Source organism: Eschrichtius robustus, chromosome 9 (assembly GCF_028021215.1).
Source record: "Eschrichtius robustus isolate mEscRob2 chromosome 9, mEscRob2.pri, whole genome shotgun sequence".
NCBI classification, from domain to species: Eukaryota; Metazoa; Chordata; class Mammalia; order Artiodactyla; family Eschrichtiidae; genus Eschrichtius; species Eschrichtius robustus.
The window spans coordinates 8453236-8476469 of NC_090832.1; the positions used below are offsets into that span (position 1 = coordinate 8453236).

Consider the following 23234-nt stretch of genomic DNA (forward strand, 5'->3'; position numbering starts at 1 on the left):
TGTGCCTTTGGCAGGTGATTTCAGCTTTCCGGGTCTCAGTTTCCTTAGCTATATGATGATTTAAACTAAATGTCCTTGAAAGTCTCTACCAGCTCCAAGAAGAAAAGGGAGTATGAAGGCCCTTTCTATTTAAATGAGCTCTCTAAAAATTGTCTTTAACTAATTTTTGCTAATGGTATCATGATGGGCTAAAAGTAACGAATGATTGCAAAAGATGCGTTAGCACTTCCCAGAAGTGATGGATGCCTCTGATCGTGTCTCCGCAGATCTGCTCTCTTCCTTTCTTCACCCTGCTCTCTGTGGCGGGAGCCAACCTGTTTCAACCTCATCAACCAGCCTCCTTGCCACCTGGCTTCCAGGTGGCTTTGGGTAACGAGGACCCTGGCAGGAAATAGGAGGGAAGGTGACAGGAAGGGGAAAGAGAAAAGGAAGGGAGGAGAGTGAGCAGGGGAAACCTGGGGTCCCTCCCTGCAGGGTTGCTTGATCCATTGAGTGAGGTCATCACTTCTCTAAAGCTGGGCTTGTCTGTCAGACTCTCCTTCTGGATTCTGCCAACCACTCCTCCCTCTGGCCCTCCAGGCTGCAGGTAGTAACAGCCCACTGATGCACTATTCCTTGTGGTTCCCCACCTGCACCCACATAAACAATCCCTTTCTTAAACCTCCTTTAATTATCCTAATTTGAAGGTGACATCTGTTAACTGGTGGGGTGCTAATCCATCATCACGGGGCCTTCTACAAGTTAGTAAATAATAAATGTTCGCCTAATTAATGAAATATGTATAAGGTCTATATCTGCTCAGATGGCTGCATCATCTTTGAAGAAATGGGCCAAAAGTTGCAGACAGAAAGGATAGAGAAGAATTTGTGGAGCAGAAACCAAGGTTTCTGATTGAGAGCAAACATCTGGACCAAACAGACAGATGTGGTACCTGTAGACCAGCATGGCTCTTCTGGCATCTCTCTTGCTCCCTGAGCCTCTCTCTTGGCATCACTGTTGAAAATCTTGATGGTGTTATTACCCCTAATCTATCTATCTATCTATCTATCTATCTATCTATCTATCTATCTATCTATCGATCGATCTATCTATCTATCTATCTATCATCTATCTATCTATCCATCCATCCATCCATCCATCCATCCATCCATTCATCTATCTTTCTACTACCTACCTACCTATCAACTCCATAAAGGGATATGTAATCTGATGGATGCATCTCAACATTCCCTATTGTCACGCTGTAGTTCCAGAACTGTTCTTGCCCAATGAGAATTGGATAGTGTAGCCAACTTTTGCTCCTTCACAAAGCTGCTTTTCTCAGAAAGGTACAGTGGATTGAAGTGTAAATTGCAGGTGCTCTGAGGGGTCCTGTCCAGTACAAGTAGACTGCAAATACATGAAAGACAGGCCAGAGAGGAGCAGGAAGGCAAGAAGTCAACATAGAGATCCATCTTTAGAATCTTTCTCACCACCCCTTCCCTAGCCTGAGACACAGCTCCCACCCAGGCCCTTCTACTACCTGGCATCAACCAGCCTTCTGGAAGACAGGGGAAGGAGTAGACTTCTTGGGGCCCCTATTTGCATGGGTTTTTCCTCCCCTGCTCAATTTTTTTTTTGCCCAACTACAGGTTTCCCTGCTATCAGACAGAAAGAAAAAAGTGAACTAGGCTTGATTTACCAACCTTTTATATTCCAGGTTCTATGTTACAAATGACCTACAGTGTATCTCATCTCCAATTTCTGAATGGAAAAAAAATCACAGAAACCAAAAACATCGTCACAGAACTGGAAATAAACTAACAGAGGACCATTGTCAGACACTGGACAGATTTCTCCATGCCAATGGGCCTTCCTTGAGAAAATGATCTTGGCCTCAAATTCTCTGAAACAAAGTGAACAGGGCCAGCAGACTGAACAAAGTAGGACACACAGAAGAAATGCACTCAGAGGAGAGCACAGAGCACCAGGCTCTGTGTTAGATGGCAGGATGTGATATAGTAAATGAAACAACAGATGTGGCCTTGTTACCGAACCAAACTTGGGTCCGCTTGGTCACTCACAGCAAAGCCAATCTACTGAGACTGGGTTGTGCTGAAAGAAAGTGCAGCATTTATTGCAGGTACCAAACAAGGAGTCCAGGAAGCTAGTGCTCAAAACACACGAACTCCCCGAAGACTTTCACGGAAAGGTTTTTAAGGACAGGGTGAGGGAGGGGGATTGTGGGGTGTGTGATCAGCTTGTGGACATGCTTCTGATTGGTTGGTGGTGATGTAATTGGGAGTCAACATCATCAACCTTCTGGTTCCAGCCATTCTGGGGTCTACGTGCTTGTGGGCAGCACAGAGTCAACTTCTTCCACCTGGTGGGGGTTTCGGTATCTGAAAAACAGCTCAAAGGTTATGGCTTAGGATATTACCTATAGCTCTTGAGGAGGAACTAAAAGTCCTTGACTTTGTTTAATGGCTAAACTATTATTATTGTGTCTTGCCTGACTGTTTTCCTCTCTTTCTGCAATTTCTCACTTCTCTGATTAAACTTATTCTTTGACTAAAATTCTTCTACAGACAAAAGGCAGGCAGATGACACAGTGCGGTGGGCGGGGGGGGGGCATCTGTTCTGGGAAGGCCCCTTAGGATCCTGCTCTGTTACAGCCTCTGTCTTCATAAAACTGATAATTCAGTGAGTGGTGGAAATTGGTATGGCAAAGTTCCAGAAAAGATAGACACCAATTAATTTTTCTGTTGGAAGGGAGATTTGAGCTCATCATGAGGTAAATGCCTTTTGTTCTGGGAAAATTACAAAAGGACCCTTTTTCCACCCAAACATAAAGTCAGTAGCCAGTCACTGTTGAGAGGAGGGACGAGGCCTGGCTGGGTGATTCTGGGTGCAAGACCCCTGCTGTCCCTCTCCTCTCCCCTACTGATGTGTGGAGCTTGAAGATGGGTGATTAGTTGGATGGGTGGACTTGGATTGAGGTCAGCCCTCCCTTGGGTGGGACAGGAACAAGACGTTTTCCTTTATGGTGTCAAAGTTTTAGCAACATAATGGGTCAACTAGGTTAGTTCTACTGAATTCAAAGACCAGAAGATGAGCATTATTTTATTATTGCCTTTGAAAGTCAGGTCTGAGATCCCACGTGCCAAGGCAGAAACCCTTCGGTCTCAGGGGTTGCTGGTGCTCCCTCCATGCCCACCTCCCTTCTCTCCAGCCACTGAGGAGCCTCTTCACTGCTTTAGGTCCCCACTTGCCCACGACACAGTCATCTGCTCTGTTTGTCCCATTCACTTCCACCAGCTGACACCTGGTCACTGGCTTGTGTGTCTTCTGTCTGCTCTGCGAGGATACAGTCCCCACGAGGGCAGGGATCGTGTGTATTTTGGGCACCCTGCAGCCTGGAAAAGGGTCTAGAAGGATGTCTGGCATGGATTTTGGATTCAGTTGACATCTGCTGAGTGGATGAGAGGCATAGCTGTCACTAATGCAGTGTCCACCACCCAGGCCTCCATGGCCCTGGAAGGCAAACACCCTCCTGCTCCCCGCCCCGTGGGGTGGGACGGGCTCGGATGGGGTGAGCTGGAAGCCTCCCTTCACCCAGGTCCGGCCTCATCAGCTCCCCACGGTCATCCTCACCCCGCTGTGTTCCCAGGGAGATGGAGAGAGAGAGGTCTGTGGGGCCCTGCTCCTCCTAGAACCCCAACTAGCGTTCTCCCCCTCGTCTTGGGGGGATGTCTCCTGCACTGCTCTTACCCGTCTTCCCCCCAACTCCACAAAGACCCGGTAATACCCACCTTCCTCCTCCTCCACCTCAAATAATCTATTTATGTGTTTAGGCTTTTGAAAGAAAAGCCAGGAGAGAAAGTCGCCAGAGTCACCCTGAAACACCAAAGCCCCTGAAACAAGGACCAGGAAGGCTCGGATGCCTTTGGAGCTGGGAGGGAAGGTCCAGGTAGGAGATGGCTCAAGAAGGACACGCTGTCAAGTGCCGCCGAAAGATCACAACAGAAATAGCCTGACCAGTGTCCACTGGATGTAGCCACCAGGAGAGACCTGGGAGAGCTGAGCTGCGAGAGGCCAGGGTGTGGCCGTGTAAGAAATAGAGGGGAGTGGGGGGCGAGGGGATGGAATGGGGGTGATTAATTCAGGAACTGAGCTCAAAGCCAGCACAGTGTGAAGGGAGTAGCTGAAGGGGACCACGGGTGTTGAAAAATTTTTTTAATTCGAATTAAAAATTTTTTAAGATGAGAAGCACTAGAGCACGTCTGAACGTTGGGGAAGGATCTTTCAAAAGGGAGACACTGCAGTTGCAGATCAGAGTCTGGTCCTGGGCCGGAGGGGGCAGCTCTTTGTGAGGATGGCAGGATGGACGCGCTGCAGGTGCGTGGAGATCTGCCATCTGCCTGGTGAAGTGAGGTGGGGTCTCCCGAAGTGGGAGGGGAAGCGGATGGAGGTGAGTGGCGATGCGGGGTGGAGCGTGAAGATTATGGGCGTGGTCTGACAAACCGTTGCAGAAAACCACGGGGAGCTGAGAGGGACTCAGACGGCTTGGCAGGCTGGAGGGTCGCATATTTGTTCATGGACAGGGAGGCAAGAACAACTGCTCGCTCACCTCCACGACCTGGCAGCACCTCCCGCAAGTTATTCCCTGTCCTGAGACCACGTGGTCCAACCTCACTTAAACCCTTTCCTTAACACTTGAGGGCATTTCTGTTCTTGGCCAACAAACAATCTCTGCTTGAGAGAGAACAGCTTTCCCAATTTGGACCAAGAATTTTTGTGTGTGTGTTAAATTTATCAGCCTCCATTTCTGTGTTGATTTTATTTCCCTTTATCATAAATCCTTATGTGCTTAGCTCTCATCATGATTTTTTAAATGTGTACATTGATAATCTTACAGTTAATATTTAAACTCGATCGCCATTCATGACAAGTACACTTTGTGTTTTCATACAATTTTCCTGACTCAGCCTAATCTGAGAATGGGGACATGGGGTGATTGGGAAGATATTTTTAAATTCACTTCTTGTCTCCAATTGTAAACTAGTTACATCTTAAGGAGATGATTTTAAGGCATCTACAACCTGTATTCTGTTGCAGAAGTGTGGGCTGATTCTGTTGGTGGAATTGTTTTATTGTTGTTGTTGTTTTAGAATTTTGTAAGAAATACATTTGTGCTTTTCATTAAGGAAGGATTTTTGCATTGTTTGAGTTTTACTTTTCTACCTGACTTTAAGATAACTGTATATACTGAAAGGAACCACTCTGAATCACAAGGCTCATTCTGACCTGATCCACCCAATTTGATGCCGTGTATCCTTGAACAGTCCTTTTCTTCAGTTTCCTCATCTTTATTTTTTTGTTTGTTTTGTTTTGGCTGTGCTGCACAGCATGTGGGATCTAGTAGTTCCCCGACTAGGGATCGAACCCGTGTCCCCAGCAGTGGAAGTGCAGAGTCCTAACCATTGGACCACCTGTGGGGTTATAATTACGCATAGTGACTGAGATCTGTGTTCTGTACAGAGAGGCAAACGCGTTTTAACCCCATTCATCACCACATTCTCAAATTCCCCACCCTCCTGAACTGACCAAGATACATGGCTTGAATAGGTCAAAAAGGGAAAAAAAAATTAAGTCAAGACTCATCTTGTAAAAGCTGGAAATTATGTTTTAACCAAATGGTTATATTAAATATGCATGAAGTCCCCTAGAGACCATAATACTTCCTGAGACCACAGCACAGAGGGCTTGACCAACAGGAAACTGGGGGACCCGGATCAACTGATCAATGCAGAGTTCAGATTTGCTAGTTAGATAATAAATATAACTCAAGTCAGAGAAGAGCCAACAAACATCTATTAAGTAGCATGTGCTAGTTTTAAAATCTGGACTTTGCTAAAACCTTCTTTAAACCTCAAGAAAACTCTAATCTACAGCTATACAGACTTTGTCTTATAGGGTAAATATTTTAGGCCTTGGAACCATGTATGGTCTCCATTGCACAATATTGGTGTTTTTGCTTGGACTGTTTGTTTTGTTTACAACCCTTTAAATGTATAGAAAAACCATTCTGAGCTCACAGGCCAATTAAAAACAGGCTGAGGGCCTCAAATTGCAAGTTTAGACATTTCCAGCTATATTTAAGGTTTTTCAGCGATGAACATCTCAGTATTTTCCAGCAAGGCTCATTTGGTAATTAAACTCCTCTAACTTGACATGGAATGGTTTCCAGACCCTCTACTATCTTGAATGCCCCCTTCTTGGCATCCCGCTGCCAATGGAGTCCCTAAAACGTGTCCTCCAGGACCACACAGCACTAGAAACTTGATGTGACCGCTGTGGACTCATTTGAACTATTGCATAACCTAATTTGGAGAGAATATCGAGAATACTATCACCTGTGCATAAATTCAGTGTTTTTGTTTTGGTTGTGCTATCATCTGGGATTTGCAGTAATTTCTATAAAGAACTGCAAACATCTCTTTGTAATAGAAGTTCAGCTTTCCAGAATCAAATACAGTCTAAGGTTCCAGATGGGGCTCAAAAAACATTGCCTGAATGAACACCAGTGATATCTTTGTATTTCTGTGAAGTAAGGAAATCCTTCTGAGGGAAACGTGTCCTTTTGTGTATGAAATGAGCGTAAAACCTTTCAGGGTGAGGCCGACAGGGAACACGACGTTTAATGTGTGAAAGTGTGAATCACGGAGGAGAGGCGTCTGCGTCTCTGTGTTGGACCTGACCCCCCATCTCTTCCGCGGGAGGCCCCAGAACAAAGATGGGTTTATTAGGAAAATTCACTTATATTTAAAGATCTTATCCTTGCTTGTTATTGTGAAGCATGTTTGAATGTTAGTGTGGAAAATAGGTGTTTTTTAGACACCCTTTTAAACAATTCCCCTTCTATGTACAAGAGCCCCAGAAACCCAGAAGAGTCCTATCCTAGTATTTTCCCAGACTGTCAGAACGCCTGCATTTTCTTCACTGTTGTTTACCGTAGAAGAGGGAATTGTGGCCACTGGGGAAGATGTCAGCTCCCGCTGCCCCATCACAAAAATCCCGCAGTGACTTGTTTCCTGTTTTATCTTCAGACTTAGCGGACACATCAGGCTTCACCTCAACACGCTGCTGGCACCGAAAATAGCTGATTCCAGTAGGCGGAATGCTTTCTGCCATTACATCGTTTACGTAGTGGTACAGCCCCCGGGCCCCAGAAGTGTGTCTGCCTCTGGCTCATTCCCACTACTGGTTCTTCTACCCTGAAACTTAGGAGAGAAGAGAAACCCTTCGTTCTCCAGAGCTGCCTGAGGACGTGGAGGTGCCACTCACGTGGAAAGGACACCACGTTTTAAGAAGAATTAAAGTGTCATTAAATAAACCCTCTCATGCTGCAGTTGAGAGGGGTAAGATGCTTCTGTTTCAAGGAGTAGATACTGAGCTAGGCAGGAAAGGCGAAAGAAGGTTCTTTAAACTGGATTTTAAAATCATCTGGGACCTAAAATCTTAATCTGGAAACTTACTGGATATGTCCTCACAGAGACCACCAGCCCATTTCTCACGTGAGGAGGGAAGGTGGAAATCACTCAGTTTGCCACTGGCTCACAGCTCGCATCGCTGCATCCCAATCATTTCCACAGCTCGGCAGCATTCACAGAAAGAACACATACCTTTCCATTCCTGCCGTGTTATACAGAGTACATATTCTTTGGACCCTTCTAAAAAGATGTTAATAAACAGCACCTCTGCTCCAAAAAGTCCCACACACATTTATCTAGTGAACAAGTACAAATTTAGCAATTTTAATCAATGTCTTTGCAGACAAGTGTGGATATGTATATGCATATATACATATATATATATATATATCAAAATTGAGAATTTACAAATAAGATTTGATACAATTGGTCTAGTGGTGGGTAAGTCCATAGAATAAATCTTAAGTAGGCTACATTTCCTTTGGTGGCATTTTTAGTAATTCAGTTCTACTGCATAGAAAGGGATCCAAAGCTTAAATTTAGCTACTTTTGGAGGAGTCCAGTGAGAACAAAGAACGTGGGTGGTGTTCCGCAAAGCAAGCACGGCGTGTTTATGCTGGTCCCTGGAGATACCAAAGCGTCTGAACTTTGTGCCTGAAAAGTATGAAAATCACACCAGGCGTCCCGGTAGCTGCGCATTTCTGCCGTGTCTGGGATGAGCTATTATAAGCAAAACATGTGGAGAAGCAGTCAACAGCAACATTGAATCCTGTGTGTGGTCCAGGCCAAGAAGTAGGACTGAGCTCCAGATCAAAGATGCCTGAAGTGTCCGGTGTCCACCGTGTGGCCTTGCTGACACTGGGGACAGTGAGGCCTGGGACACCACCTCTTCTCCTGCTCACGGGCCCTAGTGCAAGTCAGTTGAGGGGGCCGGGCAGGGTGGGCTTCCAGCACGACCGTCCTGGGGTTACCACTTCCCTGGGATGGAAACCCCACACTCGTACCAGCCCACGTAGTAGTAGGGGCTTCCAAAACCTATGTTGCCAAAGCTGACCGGCTCCTGGCGGTACTGGCGATAGTAGCCTGGAAGGCAAAAGGAAAGAGAGGGAAAGAATAATGAGTAATATTGTGAGTTATAATAGAAAACGTATATTTGGTCTTCATCTCCATTGTTGGCACAGAGCTCCTGAAGCCCTTGGAATTTCCTGAGTGACAAGAGCTATAAAGGTGTGTGGAATATTATTATATTCATAGTAAACCCTGTTCAACCACACCGGAGTTTATGCTAATGACGTGACTTTCCAAAAGCACCTAAGGATGAGGGCTGGTCGCCAGAGGAACCAACCGTGTAATTGTAGAGTGGGAACCTTCAGCCCCACCCACAACCTCCAGGGAGGAGAGAGGGGCTGGAGATTGAGTTCAATCACTAATGGTCAATGACTTCATCAATTGTGCCTATGTAATGAAGCCTCCAGAAAACCCCCAAAGGACAGGTTTGGAGAGCTTGCAGGTTGGCGAGCACATGGAGATTCAGGCAGAGTGGTGCTTGGAAGGGGCATGGAAGCTCCCTGCCCTCCCCCATACCTTGCCCTATGCATCTCCTCCACCTGGCTCTTCCCAAGTTACCTTCTTTTATAATAAACCTCAGTTTAGTAAGTGAAATGTCTCTCTGAGTTTTGTGAGCCCCTCTAGCAAGTTAATCAAATCCAAAGAGGGGATCATGGGAACCTCTGATTTATAGCCTGTCCTTATCAGAAGGACAGGTGACAATGTGGACTTGTGATTGGTATCTAAAGTGGATGAAGAGGGGCAGTCCTGTAGGACTGAGGTCTGAAACTATGGCATCTGATGCTCTCTCTCGGTAAATGGTTTCGGAATAGAGTTGAACTGTAGAGCACCCACTGCTGTTGGAGAATTGCGTGGTGGTGCGGGAAAAGAACCCACACTTGGAATTGGTGTCCGTATCGTAGCATCAAAAGCACCTGAACCAACAGGAAGAATCCTCACCCTTACAACCTCCTTTCAGACAGAAGATTTCTGATAAGTTGGCCCTGTGACAAAAGTTACTTCCAAATAAATACGACCATTTTTGTGGGGAGTCACAACACCCACCCTCTGAGGTTTATCCCAAGGATGATTTGTGGGGCTAATCCAGTCGCCACACGTGTGACACAGGTAGGAAAGAGTGCTCATTAGTCCTCCCTCTCTCCCTCTCTCCACAGAGGAAGATCATTTTAGTCAATCACAATGGAGCACTCCCAGTAGGGCAGGCCCTGAGCTGGGCAAGCAACCTTAACCGAGATTCCCACAGAATCTGGGGCGCCTGACTTGCCTAGAACCTCAGGCTTCCAAGATTTACTTCTTGGAATCTGCGGTAGACTTTCAGATCTTTCAAGCAAATCTCTCAGAGGAAAGAATCCTGTAGCAGTTCTGACCACTTCTCCTTTCAAGAAGAAGTGATACTCCAACCTCCTCAAAAAATGTTGGCAACTCAACAACTGCTCTCACCCCTTTGGCCCTGTGTCCTCTTGTAAGATGAAAGGTTACCTGCCATTCCACCAGTGAGTTTCTGATGAACCAGCACCTCTGTTCAGAGCCAAAACCGTGACAACAGTCACAGAAACACAGTGAAATACAAATGATGCATTTAATACTAACCCTGGGGCACTGCAAGATCCTGAAACAATTAAGAGATGTGGTGTATTATGTATGTTTATTGTGATTGTTTATTTTCTGTGTAAACTTGGCTAGGACATGGCATCCAGCTATTTGGTCAAATATTATTCTAGCTGTTTCTGTGAAATTATTTTCTAGATGAGATTAACATTTCAATCAGCAGACTTTAAGTAGAGCAGATTACTCTCCACAATGTGGGTGGGCCTCATCCAATTAGTTGAAGGCCCTAGTAGGAAAGGACTGACTTTCCCTGAAGAGAGGGGTCTTCTGCCAGAAGCCTGCCTTCGGACTAACTGCAGCATTGGCTCTTCCCAGGGTCTCTAGCAGGCTTGCTGGCCCACCCCGTAGATTTTGGACTTGCCAGCCTCCACAATCATAGAGCCAGTTCCTTAAAATAAATCTTGTTCTCTCTCTCTCTTGCCCTCTCTCCATCTCTGTCTCTCTCTCTCTCTCTTTCTCCCATTGGTTCTGTTTCTCTGGAGAACCCTGCCTAATATACTTGTTTTACTGTTTTGTGTATTTTAATGTATCTTAATTTTTTGAAAATGGGTAATCTTTGTACCACCTATGGTATTTTTTTCCAAACTAAAAAATGTTAAAGATCAGAACATCTTATATCTTAAAAAATGCCAGATCACTAGAAGTGCTGGACTTCATTCAGTTGTTCTCTTTATTTGTTTATTTGGGGGCTTGGGGTAGTTAGTAATGTATTACAAGTTGTTAACTTTGAGATTAATACACTTATTTTCACCTTGCAATGCCATCGTGAAATAGTTGATACATGATCTCCTGAAGCATATCATGGTTGGTTTGTATTTGTTTATTTTTTCTTTCACTGGACTCTTGTTCGTGGCATTCTCCACCTGGAAGGCCCTCTAATCTTGGCATGTATTTTTATGACTCAGCTCAGACTCTGCCTCTTCTGAAAACCTTCCCTGGAAGCCTCAAGTGGCAGCCCGCACTCTTTGAACTCAGAGAGTAACTATAATCTGCACAATTACCTGACAATGAGACAATCATGTGACATAACTCTTGTCATTATTTGTACTTTAAGTTGCTTGCTCTTAGTTACCTTTCACATATTTGTCCTCCCTTCCCAATTACTGACCATGTTTCCTGAGAGTAGGGGTAAGGTCTTATATTCCTTTGTATCCCTACCTCTCCAAGGCTCACCCTAAACCCAGCATGTGGTAGGAGTATTTTGGTTCTTCCTTATTTTTATGCTCCAAAATTCCGCTAATATCCATCTTCAAATGGTAAACCAAGTGCGGAGCTATAGTGAATTTTCTCCTTATATCAGCCCTCCTCTCCACCCCCCAGTATATTACATTGGGCCTTTGTTCACATTACCTTGAATGGCAGGGAGGGCTTCTATGTAGGACTGAGGTCCTGTTCTTCCATCCAGGTGAGAATCCACAAATTGACAATGGTCTTCACCTCTTCCCCAACTGTCCCCAATGCTGTAGAATGTATCTGCATAAAGGAATACGATGAGTCAGTGACTGCTCCAGAACTGCCACAGCTGGTTTAGGGATTTGCACAAGCTTTGAAGTGGGCACATTACTTAAACTCTGTGTGTCATACTTTCCATGTTTGAAAGATGGTGATAATAGCACCGATCTCAAAGTGTTACAAGGATTCAGCAAGATCATGTATGCTAAACACTTAGCAAGTGTTCATTAAATGGAAACTACTAATATTATAGGCATTTTCAGCCTGTAAATGGGAGACCTTTCTACTCTTTGTTTTAAAAAGAAGGAGGAAACTCTGATAGGCAGAGAATGTATTATGAAATAATTATGAAAAGCATGAATACCTAGAAAAATAGAAGAAACTATTTTCATACATAACTAGAGGTAGGGTGTGTGTCTGTAGCATGTGGCGCTGTCCTTGGTCCTGAACCAGAGCTGCACAGTAGGGCAAAGTTGTTTCTCTCAACCCTGGGATACCAGACATGGCTGTGTAACCTCTCCCGGGAATTCTGAAGCAGAAGAGCAAAAGGGCAGTGTGCAAGAGGGGAAAAAAGAGCAGCAAGAAACAAACAGACTGGTTGTAGGGAGAGGCATATACACGGAGAAATTGCAAGAGTGGGGGATGGTTGGGGAGATTTTGACATTATCTAGAAATGATGAGCACTAGCAAGAAACAAAACAACAAAAAAACTGACCTATGACAAAATATAAACCAGCCGAGGAAAACTTTTCTTTCTTTTTAAATGTATGTACTAGAAAAATTAAAAGTTGTGCAAATTTTGAAATACAAAACAATTTTCGGTAGGTGGGTGAGTTAAAACCAGCTGGGTAGAAATGGCATTTTGAAATGTTAGTTAGTTAGTAGTTCAAAGTAAATACTTATGTTATTCTTTGTTTTAATCCCCTACCATGATGAAAACAATGTAGTTTTTGGACACAGAACAAATAGTGCAGCTCATGTATGTTTCACCATCTACACTGTTTCTCTGTAAAGTTGCTCCAATGGCAAAAATCGTAGGGGGTACTTTTCCTCAATACTTCCAGCTTACACTCATACCTTAAAGAAACTTAAAGGTCGTTTTTCTTTGTTGTTCATGTTACGGGATTAACAACAAAGAAAAACGGCCTTTACGTTTCTAACAGAATTTTGGATTTCATTCCTAAAAAGTAGTAGATTTAAAATATATACATATATTCCTGGGTACCAATGTAAATGCTAGTCACTCCAGAATAGAGCCTGCAAAACTGGTTTGCACTTGAGCCAGACTGAGATGTGATGCGTCCATACCTCAAATGCATTCTGATGCACCTGCTATGTCAAGTTAGCACCTGATAAACTAAAAGCTTTCCACACCTTCCCATAGCACACCATCCCTAAAGACCTACCTTTCAGGTTATCACTGAGGTAGATCTTATACCGCAGTGAATTACAAAGAACGACTCCCACAAACTTTCTGTACCACGTCCGCTTCACATACTGTCGGCCGTGGCAGTCCGTGTAGCCGGGGTCATGTTTGAAAGCAAATGGGATCCAGATGGGCTCACCACCTAGACAACACACAGCACACCTTCTAAGTCATGGCGTTTCACAGTGTTTATTCTTGCACAAAATACCAGAGAATTTGATTTATTCACTGGGACTTCCCCTTCTCTCAGGGCTTTTCTGAGCAGTTTTCCCACCTCCCAGTGGTCTCTCTCTCTCTGTCTGTCTTTTCTCTTCTTTCTTTGTACTGAAGTACAACTGGGGAGTTCCTTGTACCTGAATGCAGTTAACGTATTTGCATCTCTATAAAGGATTCTCAGAGTAAGAAAAAGCCTAATTTAAGCCAAGGAACATAAGCTATAATGGCAAATTTGACCTTGCCAGGGCATGTCACCCTACCTCCCCACCCCCAAAATCCCTCAGCACAGGCACCTCCTGTTCTTGTCACTCATAAGACCAGTCTTGAACTTAAGCAATAGGTCTTTCTCGGTTTATTTGAAAAACAAAGTAAAATTTTGTCGTACACTTAATGCATTTTGCTATCTTTTCAGCAATTTAAAATATTCATCAAAGGGGTTATGAAAATAAAGTTATCTATTTTCATAGATACTGGCCACCCATAATGGTTTTTATAGATACTGGCTGCTATGGCCCTACTTAAAAATTTCCAGAACATGCTTTTCCCTAGATTAGGATGATGGGTGCAAAGAAACCATAGAAGTTGTCAGAAAATTATGAAAATACAAAAACGGTTCAGCGTGTCTACCTGTAACCATAACAATCTCATATTCAATATTCAACTTGATTACTAGAATGTCAAGTTTATCAAGAAGAGAAACTTACCTGGTGGCCTCACAACAAGCAAAGGATTATCTGTAGAATGAAAAATAAATAATTGACTTCACTATTACATCACACAGCCATGCAACTGTTGGAATGTTTTTTTGTAATTAAAAGAACTAACCAAGCTAGAATAGATAAAGAAAGTGTAAGATTCATTTGACAGATGCCAAGACATTCCCTTAGTTTTTATTTTCTAGGCATTTCCTTTCAAGAAATACTCTTTTCTATTTATATTGTCTTGTTATTTATATAGAAGGTGTGGGTCCTTGAAGATAATATTTTGACATTGGGTACTACAAAATAATTCAATACTCATTTTGTTTTAAAATGTGTCCATCTTGGGAAAACAGTTCAGTGGTTTCTTAAAAAAGTAAAAACACACACCTACTATGCAATCCATCCATTCTACTCTTGAGTATTCACCCAAGAGAAATTAAAGCATATGTCCTGAAAAATACTTGTACATGAATGCTCATGGCAGATTTATTTGTAATAGCCCAAAAGTAGGAAAAATCCAATGTCTATTAACAGGTGAATAGATACAAACTGTGGCACATACAATGGAATACTGCGAAGCAATAAAAACGAATGAACTACTTATAAATATGACAATATGGATGGATCTCAAAAGGATGCTAAGTGAAAGAAGCCAGACAAAAGAACTCACACTGTATGATTCCATTGATACAAAATTCTAGAAAGTGCAAATGAATCCATAGCGACAGAAGGCCAATGAGTGGTTGTCTGAGAAGAGGGGAGAGGATGGGCACACGGGGAGGGAAGGGAGGGCTGGATTGTACAGCAGCAGGAGGAAACTGTCGGGGTGATGGAGCTGTTCACCAGCATGACTGCAGTGATGGCTCCAAGGGTATAAACATACCTCAAAACTTCCTCAGCTGTACACTTTGAGGATGAACAGTTTACTGTATGCCATTTCTACCTCAATAAAGCTGTTTTAAAACATGTCTATATCTTAGCCCAAATAGTGCCACTTAATATGAAACTACATTATAAGGAATTCTGCTTTAGAAGAAGTTCATTTTTATAAAATACAGGGCCAGGTAAACATGGGCCATCCTTTTTTTTTTTTTTTTTTTAATTATCACAGAGTAAAATTACTTTTTTAGGGTACACATCCTATGAATCTTTAACACACATATAGACTCATGGAACTCCACCGCAATCACACAGAACATTTTCATCACCCCAAATCTGCTTTGTGCTGCCCCTTTGTACAGCCCGTTCACTCTGACATCATCTGCTATCTATAAAATAAAGTGACACACCATTAGCTATAAGTGTAAATGCTTGTTTTACTCTCCTGCTCTTAGGAAATAATCTAACCAAATGGAAGCGACAGCCACGTTAGTTTGGAGCCGACCCAGCTGGGCTTCTGTAAGTGCCTGTCTTGGGACCATGGGTACCAACTCTCCAGCCTGGCTTCCTATACAGAAAGGCTGCGAACCCGGCACCTGCCACCATGGGCCAGCTCTGTGTGTACCGCCTCAGACCACGACCACGGGGACATTTCCCTGAAGGGCTTGAGAGCTCTGCACACCAGCATCCCAAAGTAGGGGCATCCTCTGAGTCATACTGCTTGCAAGATGGACAGTATTTTAATTAGACCCTCCATATTAAGTAGAGACATTTTTGTCTCCTAGTACAGGAAGCAACGTAGAGATTTGACTAATTGAAAGAAACAACTGCTCCTCAGGTCACATGACATTTATGCTCTTCAGCTGTTTGCAATTAAAAAAACAAAAGGAATTTATCTCTGTAACTAAATCTCTACAGATAGATTCAAACTTATCTTTCCCACAGGGTTGAAAACTAGAATTTTTTTCCCCCCCCTTTTCATTGGAATTTGACCTTTTCACTTCCCAGGCAGTTCCAATGAAGATTACTCTAAATTTTATTATCCAACTTTTAGCTTAGCAGAAAGAAAATCATGTTTATCTTATAAAATGACATCCAATATGAACTGATTAAAGAGAAGAGGATTTAACTTCTTCAGTTTTTATTCTATTGTAGACATGATTTCAGATTATTTGTTTTTAAGAAAAGGAAAAAAACGAGAACATGAAGTCACCCATACCTGATTCTGTGACAAATGAGACCGAAGGGCTGATAGGTCCATAGCCGTGAGGATTTTTGGCCTGAACTTTAAAATAATACCTGAAATTGGAAGAAAACATTTTTTGAAAGAGAACCTTGTTTAATTTTCGTGTAATGAGACAAACACCCAAACTATTCAGCACCTACTCTGTGGCAGGGTTTGAGTCCTATTTTTTACAAATGCATACACCACTGCTATTTCTTCGTGTTATTTCTAAACTCTCTCATTTTCGAATAACTTTTCAAAACAATACATGTGACTAATGGGAACACAGGGGCATATTGGGCAAACAGGTCACTTAGATTGTGTGTGTTACTTAGAGCATCAAGGGTTGAACTGCCCCACGCAGGCCCGTCCTTGGATGGAATGGTCTCCTCTTGTCCCGTCTTGAGTTCTACTGACCCAGAGGGAGAAGCCGGAGCAGTGAAACGCTTACCAAGCAGAATTCCAATTTTAACCTAATTCTAATCACTGGACTTTGTGTGAAAAAGCAGGATGTTTGACAGTGTGATGATGCAAACACATTGTTGGCAGGGAGAAGGCTACGCAGTCCAGAGGCTGGTCTCCTCGGGGGAACTAACATGACCACAGTGTTCTGGGTGCAGGACAAGGGCTATGCTTGGCTCTGGAGCCCTAAAGTCACTGAGTTTCCAGCTTCTGTGCCTCGAGGAAAGAGAAGCAAGTCTGGGAAGGGGAAGTGGAAAAGGCCTGGAGAGGCTTTGCTGTGGATTAATCTTTTTCTTGGAACAGAGAATGTGCTAGAAAGCACATTGTCTGAATCAGCCTGTTCATCTAGAGGGAGAATGACAAGCCCGGTAGACTGGGAGTCCCAGAGCATCTTACTTTCGACTCTGATGAGCTATAAGGACCAAAAGTAGTGATGAGAAAAGACCGGAAACCAACACAGTTAAGACCCACTCTACCTACTGCTAATCTCTGTGTTGTCCTCCCCTCTGGGATTCCAGGTATTATCTGTGCTCTCTTAGCCCCTAACTATCAACACTTCCAGGTAAAGAAGGCGGGTAAAAAAAGTCCCTGTGAGGGGAAGCTCTCCACCACTTCAGAGAGTTCAGAAGGAGTCTTGGTTTCCAGCCAGCAGAAGCTACACTTCAATGTTACAAAATCCTGTATTTGATTGTCAGACACACAGATCACGTGCACTAAATAAGATACCCTAAATTTTTAAAAGGAGAATTATTTACATTTAGAGAGCAAAGGCATGTGTCCACGGCACCTCTGCCCTGGCACCAAGCCTCCTGAGTTTTTGAGCTTCTGAGAACCCCAAGGGAGCCTCTGGTCTCACAGTTACACAGAGATATTTGACTTTGGGTTTGATTAAACAGAGAGCAAAGAAAAGCCCATTCGGTAAAATCAAGTCTTCTTTTAAGCTTTCCAAGAAAGTATACTCACATCTCATTTAGGACAGAATCCATTTTTAAATTTCATTTTTTTAAAAAAAAAGGTATGCACAATTAAGAACACAGGAATTCCCAAATCTCAATTCACTCAGCATTTCGTGTTTTCTCAGTTGTGCGTACTTTTAACTTGGCGGTCGTGGAGTTATTTAAGGCAAACTCTGCTGGCAGTTCAAGCAGTGGGTTGGGCATACATCAATGATAACAGTCAAACTTTACGGATACTTTTTTTTCCTTAAAAAAATAGGAAATCGAAACCTAGAGAGTGACACTGATATTCGGAGGCTACAGGGGACCTTTCTGTTGAATATTTCTCAAGCCATCCCTGGAGCCAACCTGCTACCCCTTCCCCAGCTCCACAGAGGGAAACACCCTGTGCAGTTGAGGAGATGGCAGAGGGATGACCAATTGGCTGAGAGATACTATTCCGATTTCTTGCCTGTATCCATTTTGTTTTACCACTGAAACCTATGTATTCTCCAAATCTACCCTCCTGTTCACACAATAATTCCAGCCCTCCACAAAGCCCACATGGCCCAGTTCTAGAGATGTATTCCCACTTGAACTCACCTAATATGTCAAAGTAAGTTTAAATATGCTGAGCTGAAAAACAACATGGGATTATGAAAGAAGTAAAATTCCTGTTTTCAAAAACCACATTAAACTTTTTCGACAGACTAACATGTATATTTCATACCCTGAAGAGTCTCTGTCTCACCCAAGTAACAAAAGCAATCCATGCCTTGCCTTCTTATACAAGCTTCTGGCACCTTCTTTTGAATAGCCTGCCTCCATGGTGACAAATCTTTGTACTTTAGGTATGGACTTAAAATATGAAGATTCCAGAAAGCGATTCAGGGCTGAGTTGGGTGAATAAGGTGGACAATGCCCACTTAATCTTGTCAAAAAAGAAGATTCAGTTATAAAAAACCAAAGCCAGTTTTTACATCCTGTCTCCTCTTGGGCCGGACCGACTTCTGCGTCTCTTACAAGGACTCTGAAGGGGGTCCTGAGAAGCCCTGAGGACTGTGCAGAGGATGGGGAGACGCAGCCTCCGTGGAATAAGCACGTGGACACTCCAGTGAGCCCATCGGAGACGCCCTGCGTTAGGGTAACGCGGGGAAAAATGAGCGTCCTCACATCGTGGCAACCTTCCCGAGCTGTAAAAATTCAGCAGCTGTTGGAGGGGTTCTGAGGAAGTCTCTGTGGGAGGCAGCACACGCCCCGTGTTCCGGCCAGCCCACTCCCTCCGCAGAACGAACGAACCACGGGGCAGAGGCAGCTGCTGCTCTCAGCCTGTCTATCAGGGCGCTCGGTGTGGGTGGACACAGGACTCGAGCCTCAGGGGACACTAGGGCCCTCTGGGACCGGCTGGTCCAGCCTCCAGCCTCCTCTCCTCCCCATTCCCCTGTCCCCCCACCACATCAGCCTCCTTCTCTTCCTTAAACACACCGGCTTCCCAACACCCTTCCTGCCTGGAGCAACTTGACCCCCTCACCCGCCTTCTCCAGGTCAAGTGCTGCTTATCTTACTCGCCATGGAAGCTCACCTGACTACACGCTAACCCCCAAGCTCAGGCAAAAAGCCCCCTATTATACCCTCAGAGCGCAGTGTACTTCTCCCTCACGACACTGGCCGGGGAAAGTTCATACTTATGCGTCTATAAACCCTCCGTCTCCACCAGGCTGTGCGAGCCATGAGGGGCCGCGGTGTACTGTGTACCCCTGCCCCACGCCCTCCCCACGCCCACTGCTCTCTCCTGTGTGAAGCCCGGTGCCTGGCCCTGAGCAGACACCCAGTAAGCGCTTACCGGTGGGTCATGGGCACTCAGTCATACCTACTGAAAGAATGAATAAACCATCCTACATGACCGTGCCCTGATATTATGCAAACCTCACCATCAGTTTGGTACCAAAAGTTGCCACAGGAACGCTGGACTGTGGAGGGTGCAGGAGACTGGGATTGGCAAGGCGCCATGAGGCCAAACATCCCTAAGGCCTCTTTCAGCTGATACTGAGGCTGTGCTGTAAAAACGTTCACTCTGCCCACAATAAAAAAATGGGATGTTGACTTCGTTTTCTTTAGTTTTATTCTTTTTGTAATGAATCAACTTTTCGTTACTACCAGGGAAGAGCTAAGAAAAGTGCTCTCTCAGTTTCCTGTTTTTTATTTGCTGAATCTCAAAATTTATAACAGTTTATGAAAGCTCAGTCCAAGGGAGCCCAGGACATTAACAGGCCCTGAGGAAAGTTCTCCGCTAGTGCAGAAGCCTCTCGGTGCCCGAGGATATTGTCCAGTTTCTATCCCTTTCAACACATTTCTGTTTAAGGAGAGTATTTTTTTCCAATCTCCTCTGTGTTCCTCTGACTCTATAAAAAATGGGAGACCTGGGTCCAAGTCACTTCACTTAGAACACTTTGCTATGGAAATACAGTGGCTTGACGTGACACGGTGTGCTAGAGCCATTCTACAGGCTTCAGAGAGCCGATCGTTAAATATCAGGAATTCCGCAGACCCAGGGTAGCTCAAAATTGGCCATGGTGGGAGAAATTGGCAAATACCGTTAACCAGTTGTTATTGTTTTTGTTTTTTTTTTTCCCAGAGAGCCAGTTTACAAGCACACCACAGCTCGACCATTGTGTTCTTTCCTGATGGTTGTTGCCAGCAAAACCAGATAGTATAAAACAGGAAATGCACACTCATGCTGTTTGTACCCTCGAAACAAGTTCTGCATATTTCACACTGGGGGCTCACTCTCAGATGGCCCTCCGGCTAGCGAGCCACTGCCCCGACTAGGTTACACGCTTCTTGTAACCGTTATTAATGTGTAAAATACATCTTTCTTGAATGATCTGAACTTGTACAGTATAGAGTCTGAGTAATTGCTGCTCCATCAATGTCACGTACAAAGCTTGTGCTGCCTAAGCCACCATGGGGTGAGTGCAAACAGATCGATCCCCTTTCAACACACAGAGCAACCTTTCCTTCCCCAGTGGTGGGTAGTTTTAGTCTCCGGAAAATAGGGAACAAAATAGAAATACAATAATCTAACAATTACGGTGCCCATAGTGCTTTCTCCTAAGAAAAATACATGACATATGGTAAGCATTCATTGATAGTCTATGAGAACTAACTAGAGAATTCAAAAGAAATCATAAAAACATTTTTGATTAATCCTTTCCTTTTCAACCTAAGGATATCCATGACCAGGCACGCAGGTCTCATTTTCCGTTTGTAAATGACTGACACATCATACCTTGTGTTTGGCTTCAGGTTCTCAATGGGCAGGTGAGTTACTGATGAAGCCTGGGTGGACCACTTGTTCCTGATGAAGTCTTCATAGGATGCACTGTAAACTAAGTAACCTACAAGTGGAAAGGAGGCAGAACCCAATGAGCATCAAGGAACCACATCACACCGGAGGCATAACCCAGGGGAGGATGATGGGGAGGAAACAGTGGCGTGGAGGCAGCTCTGTGGGAGAAGTCAAGAAGGGGAGTGTGTTGGGTCAGGATGGGGTAGAACGCTGGTACCCACTGGTGAGACCAGACGCAGATAACAAAATTAAAGACGCTTCCCGATGACTAGCTGGTTCCCTACTTCTCTTCCTTGTCCTCATCTCCCACATTCCCTGGCCTTCCTCATCTCCTTAGAACTAATAACATCTGTGAACACGCAGCAGAAGAAAAGAGCAGTGACCTCCACACAAGTATTTAAGAAGTTCCCGGTATAGATATACACAATTGTCCTTCACGTGAAACGAAGAAACCGTGATGGTGAATGCCGTGTGTGTGGCTGAAAGACCCCAGACTCACGGTGGGTGATCTCCTCACCTACTGCTATCGGCTCTCCTTTGGTTTCTAGTTGTTGAATACCTCTGCCTGCCCTTGACCTCGATGTCTAGTGACAACAGGCAGGCAGCTCTTTTCTCTGCCTTATCTGCTGTTAATGGGCCTCAGCGGGTGGGCCCTCAGCCCTGACACCTGCCCAGCCTTCAAGGCTGCCTCATTAGGCCAAGTGAAGCTCACGTCACAGCTTCACACATTCTTTACTTACGTTGGAAGGAAATCGTTGTCAAGTACTTTCTACGTGCCAAACATTATGCCGAATCCTTTGGATTAAGTTTTACTTTGATGAATTCTCCTGGTCCTAGTACATAGGTTTCCCTGCCCTCATTCTGACACATGAAGAGACTGAGTCTGAGGGAGGGGGTAAAAATCTGGTCCAAGTTCACACTCGTTAATTCATTCAACAAATATTTGTTGTGTGCCTTCTATGTGTCAGACACTATACTAAGTGCTGGAGGTCAAATGGTGACTCGCTTTATCTAAAACTCCAGGGGCGGTAGGCAGGCAGACAAACAGGATTATACGGCTGTGATGAGAACTAAGAAGGAGCAGTCCATGTGCTGGGGGACAGGGGGTGGGCAGAGCTTCCCCAGGGCCCCGAAATGGGGCTGACGACTGAAGGATGGGAAGCAGCTAAGATGCATGGTAGGAGGTGGGGTGGATTCCAGGTAGAGGGAACTCCTGGGCAAAGATGCTGAAGAGGGAGGAACCAGGAGAAGGCGGAGCCTCAGAGTGGCAGGGTGGGGGGGGGGGGGCGACATGAAATGAAGCTGAGGAAGCACAAAATGGAAAAAATATGCAGGGCCCTTTGGTCACGAAGGCTTTTGCTTTTCATTCTAGAAGAAAGGGAACACACTGAAGGGGTGCCACAACAAGACTGTCTTCAGCGCATCTCTCTGGTGCCAAACGGAGAACCGACAGGGTGTGGGGGCGTGGGTGGGGTGGTCTAGCTAGACAGCTGTCACAATATCCAGGTGAGAGGTGGTGACAACTCAGGTACCGTGGTAGTTAATGCAGAGAAACGGATGTGTGCAAGAGAAATCTGAAAGGTGAAGCTGACAGGATTTAGTGATCAACTGAATATGGAGGGGAAATAAAAGGAGATTTTAAGATGACTCCAAAGCTTCACGCTTGCAAAAATGGGTGGAAAAGTGAGGGCTTCTCTGCGATAGAAAACCCAGATGAGCAGGTTTGGGGCTCAGAAGGATCATGAGTTTGCTTCTGGATTCGCTGACTCCGAGATGCTTTGGAGACATCCCGGTGTCGATGTCAAGTGGACATGATTTTACTGTTTGAGGCTCAGAGGAGAGGCGGGCTGGGCCTTGAGCTATAAACCAGTGACTCCTCTCCCAGATGAAGTAAAACCGTGTGCGTGCGTAAAATCCTGGAGCGAGAGAACACAGAGTAAGAGGAAAAGAGAACTTAGGACCAAGGCTTCGGCAAGTCCGATCTTTAATGTTTGGTCAAAGAGGGTGAGCCTGTGAGGGAGACTCGGGTTGAGAGAATTGGATCGCAGGGCAAGGAGGAAAAGATCAACAGCATCAAACGCATCTAAGAGGCAGACAACTTTATCTAGCGACCCGTTCTCTCTGACTGCCTCCAGTAAGACCTATCCTGGGGATGGAAAGAGCGGATGAGAGTCACACGGCTAATCACCAGGCACACAGGGAGCAGAAAGCAGCAGAGGCACCGGGCTCTGAAGCCCTTCCACGCTGCTTTCCGGAGGAATTCATTCTTCTCTTTTTTCAACAGATATTTCATGGGGGCCTGGGAAGGGCTGCTGCTCTCTCCCTAGGGTTCCCTCCTCCTCTGAGGACAGCTACATCAAGCCACACATGCTGCATATAACGAGGGCACATCCTCGCACATGTGCCCGAGGAGCCCTGTTTTGACGGGTCTGCCCGGCTCA

At 44.7% G+C, this 23234-nt stretch overlaps 1 protein-coding gene across 4 annotated transcripts in view; it reads right to left on the reverse strand.

Moving 5' to 3' along the window:
• Positions 1–7801: 7801 nt before the first annotated feature.
• The window catches only part of FNDC1 (fibronectin type III domain containing 1), a 97466-nt gene continuing 82033 nt past the window's right edge, over positions 7802–23234 (reverse strand). For 3 of the 4 annotated variants that reach the window (XM_068551297.1, XM_068551296.1, XM_068551294.1), the window contains 6 exons: positions 20734–20842; positions 16042–16121; positions 13947–13976; positions 13007–13168; positions 11499–11621; positions 7803–8555 (listed from right to left, as the gene is read on the reverse strand). In XM_068551297.1, coding sequence (XP_068407398.1) covers positions 8440–8555; positions 11499–11621; positions 13007–13168; positions 13947–13976; positions 16042–16121; positions 20734–20842 — 620 coding nt within the window. In that variant the 3' untranslated portion in view covers positions 7803–8439. Of the gene's footprint in view, positions 8556–11498; positions 11622–13006; positions 13169–13946; positions 13977–16041; positions 16122–20733; positions 20843–23234 lie in introns of all 4 variants that reach the window. The other variant, XM_068551295.1, reaches the window with a different exon arrangement.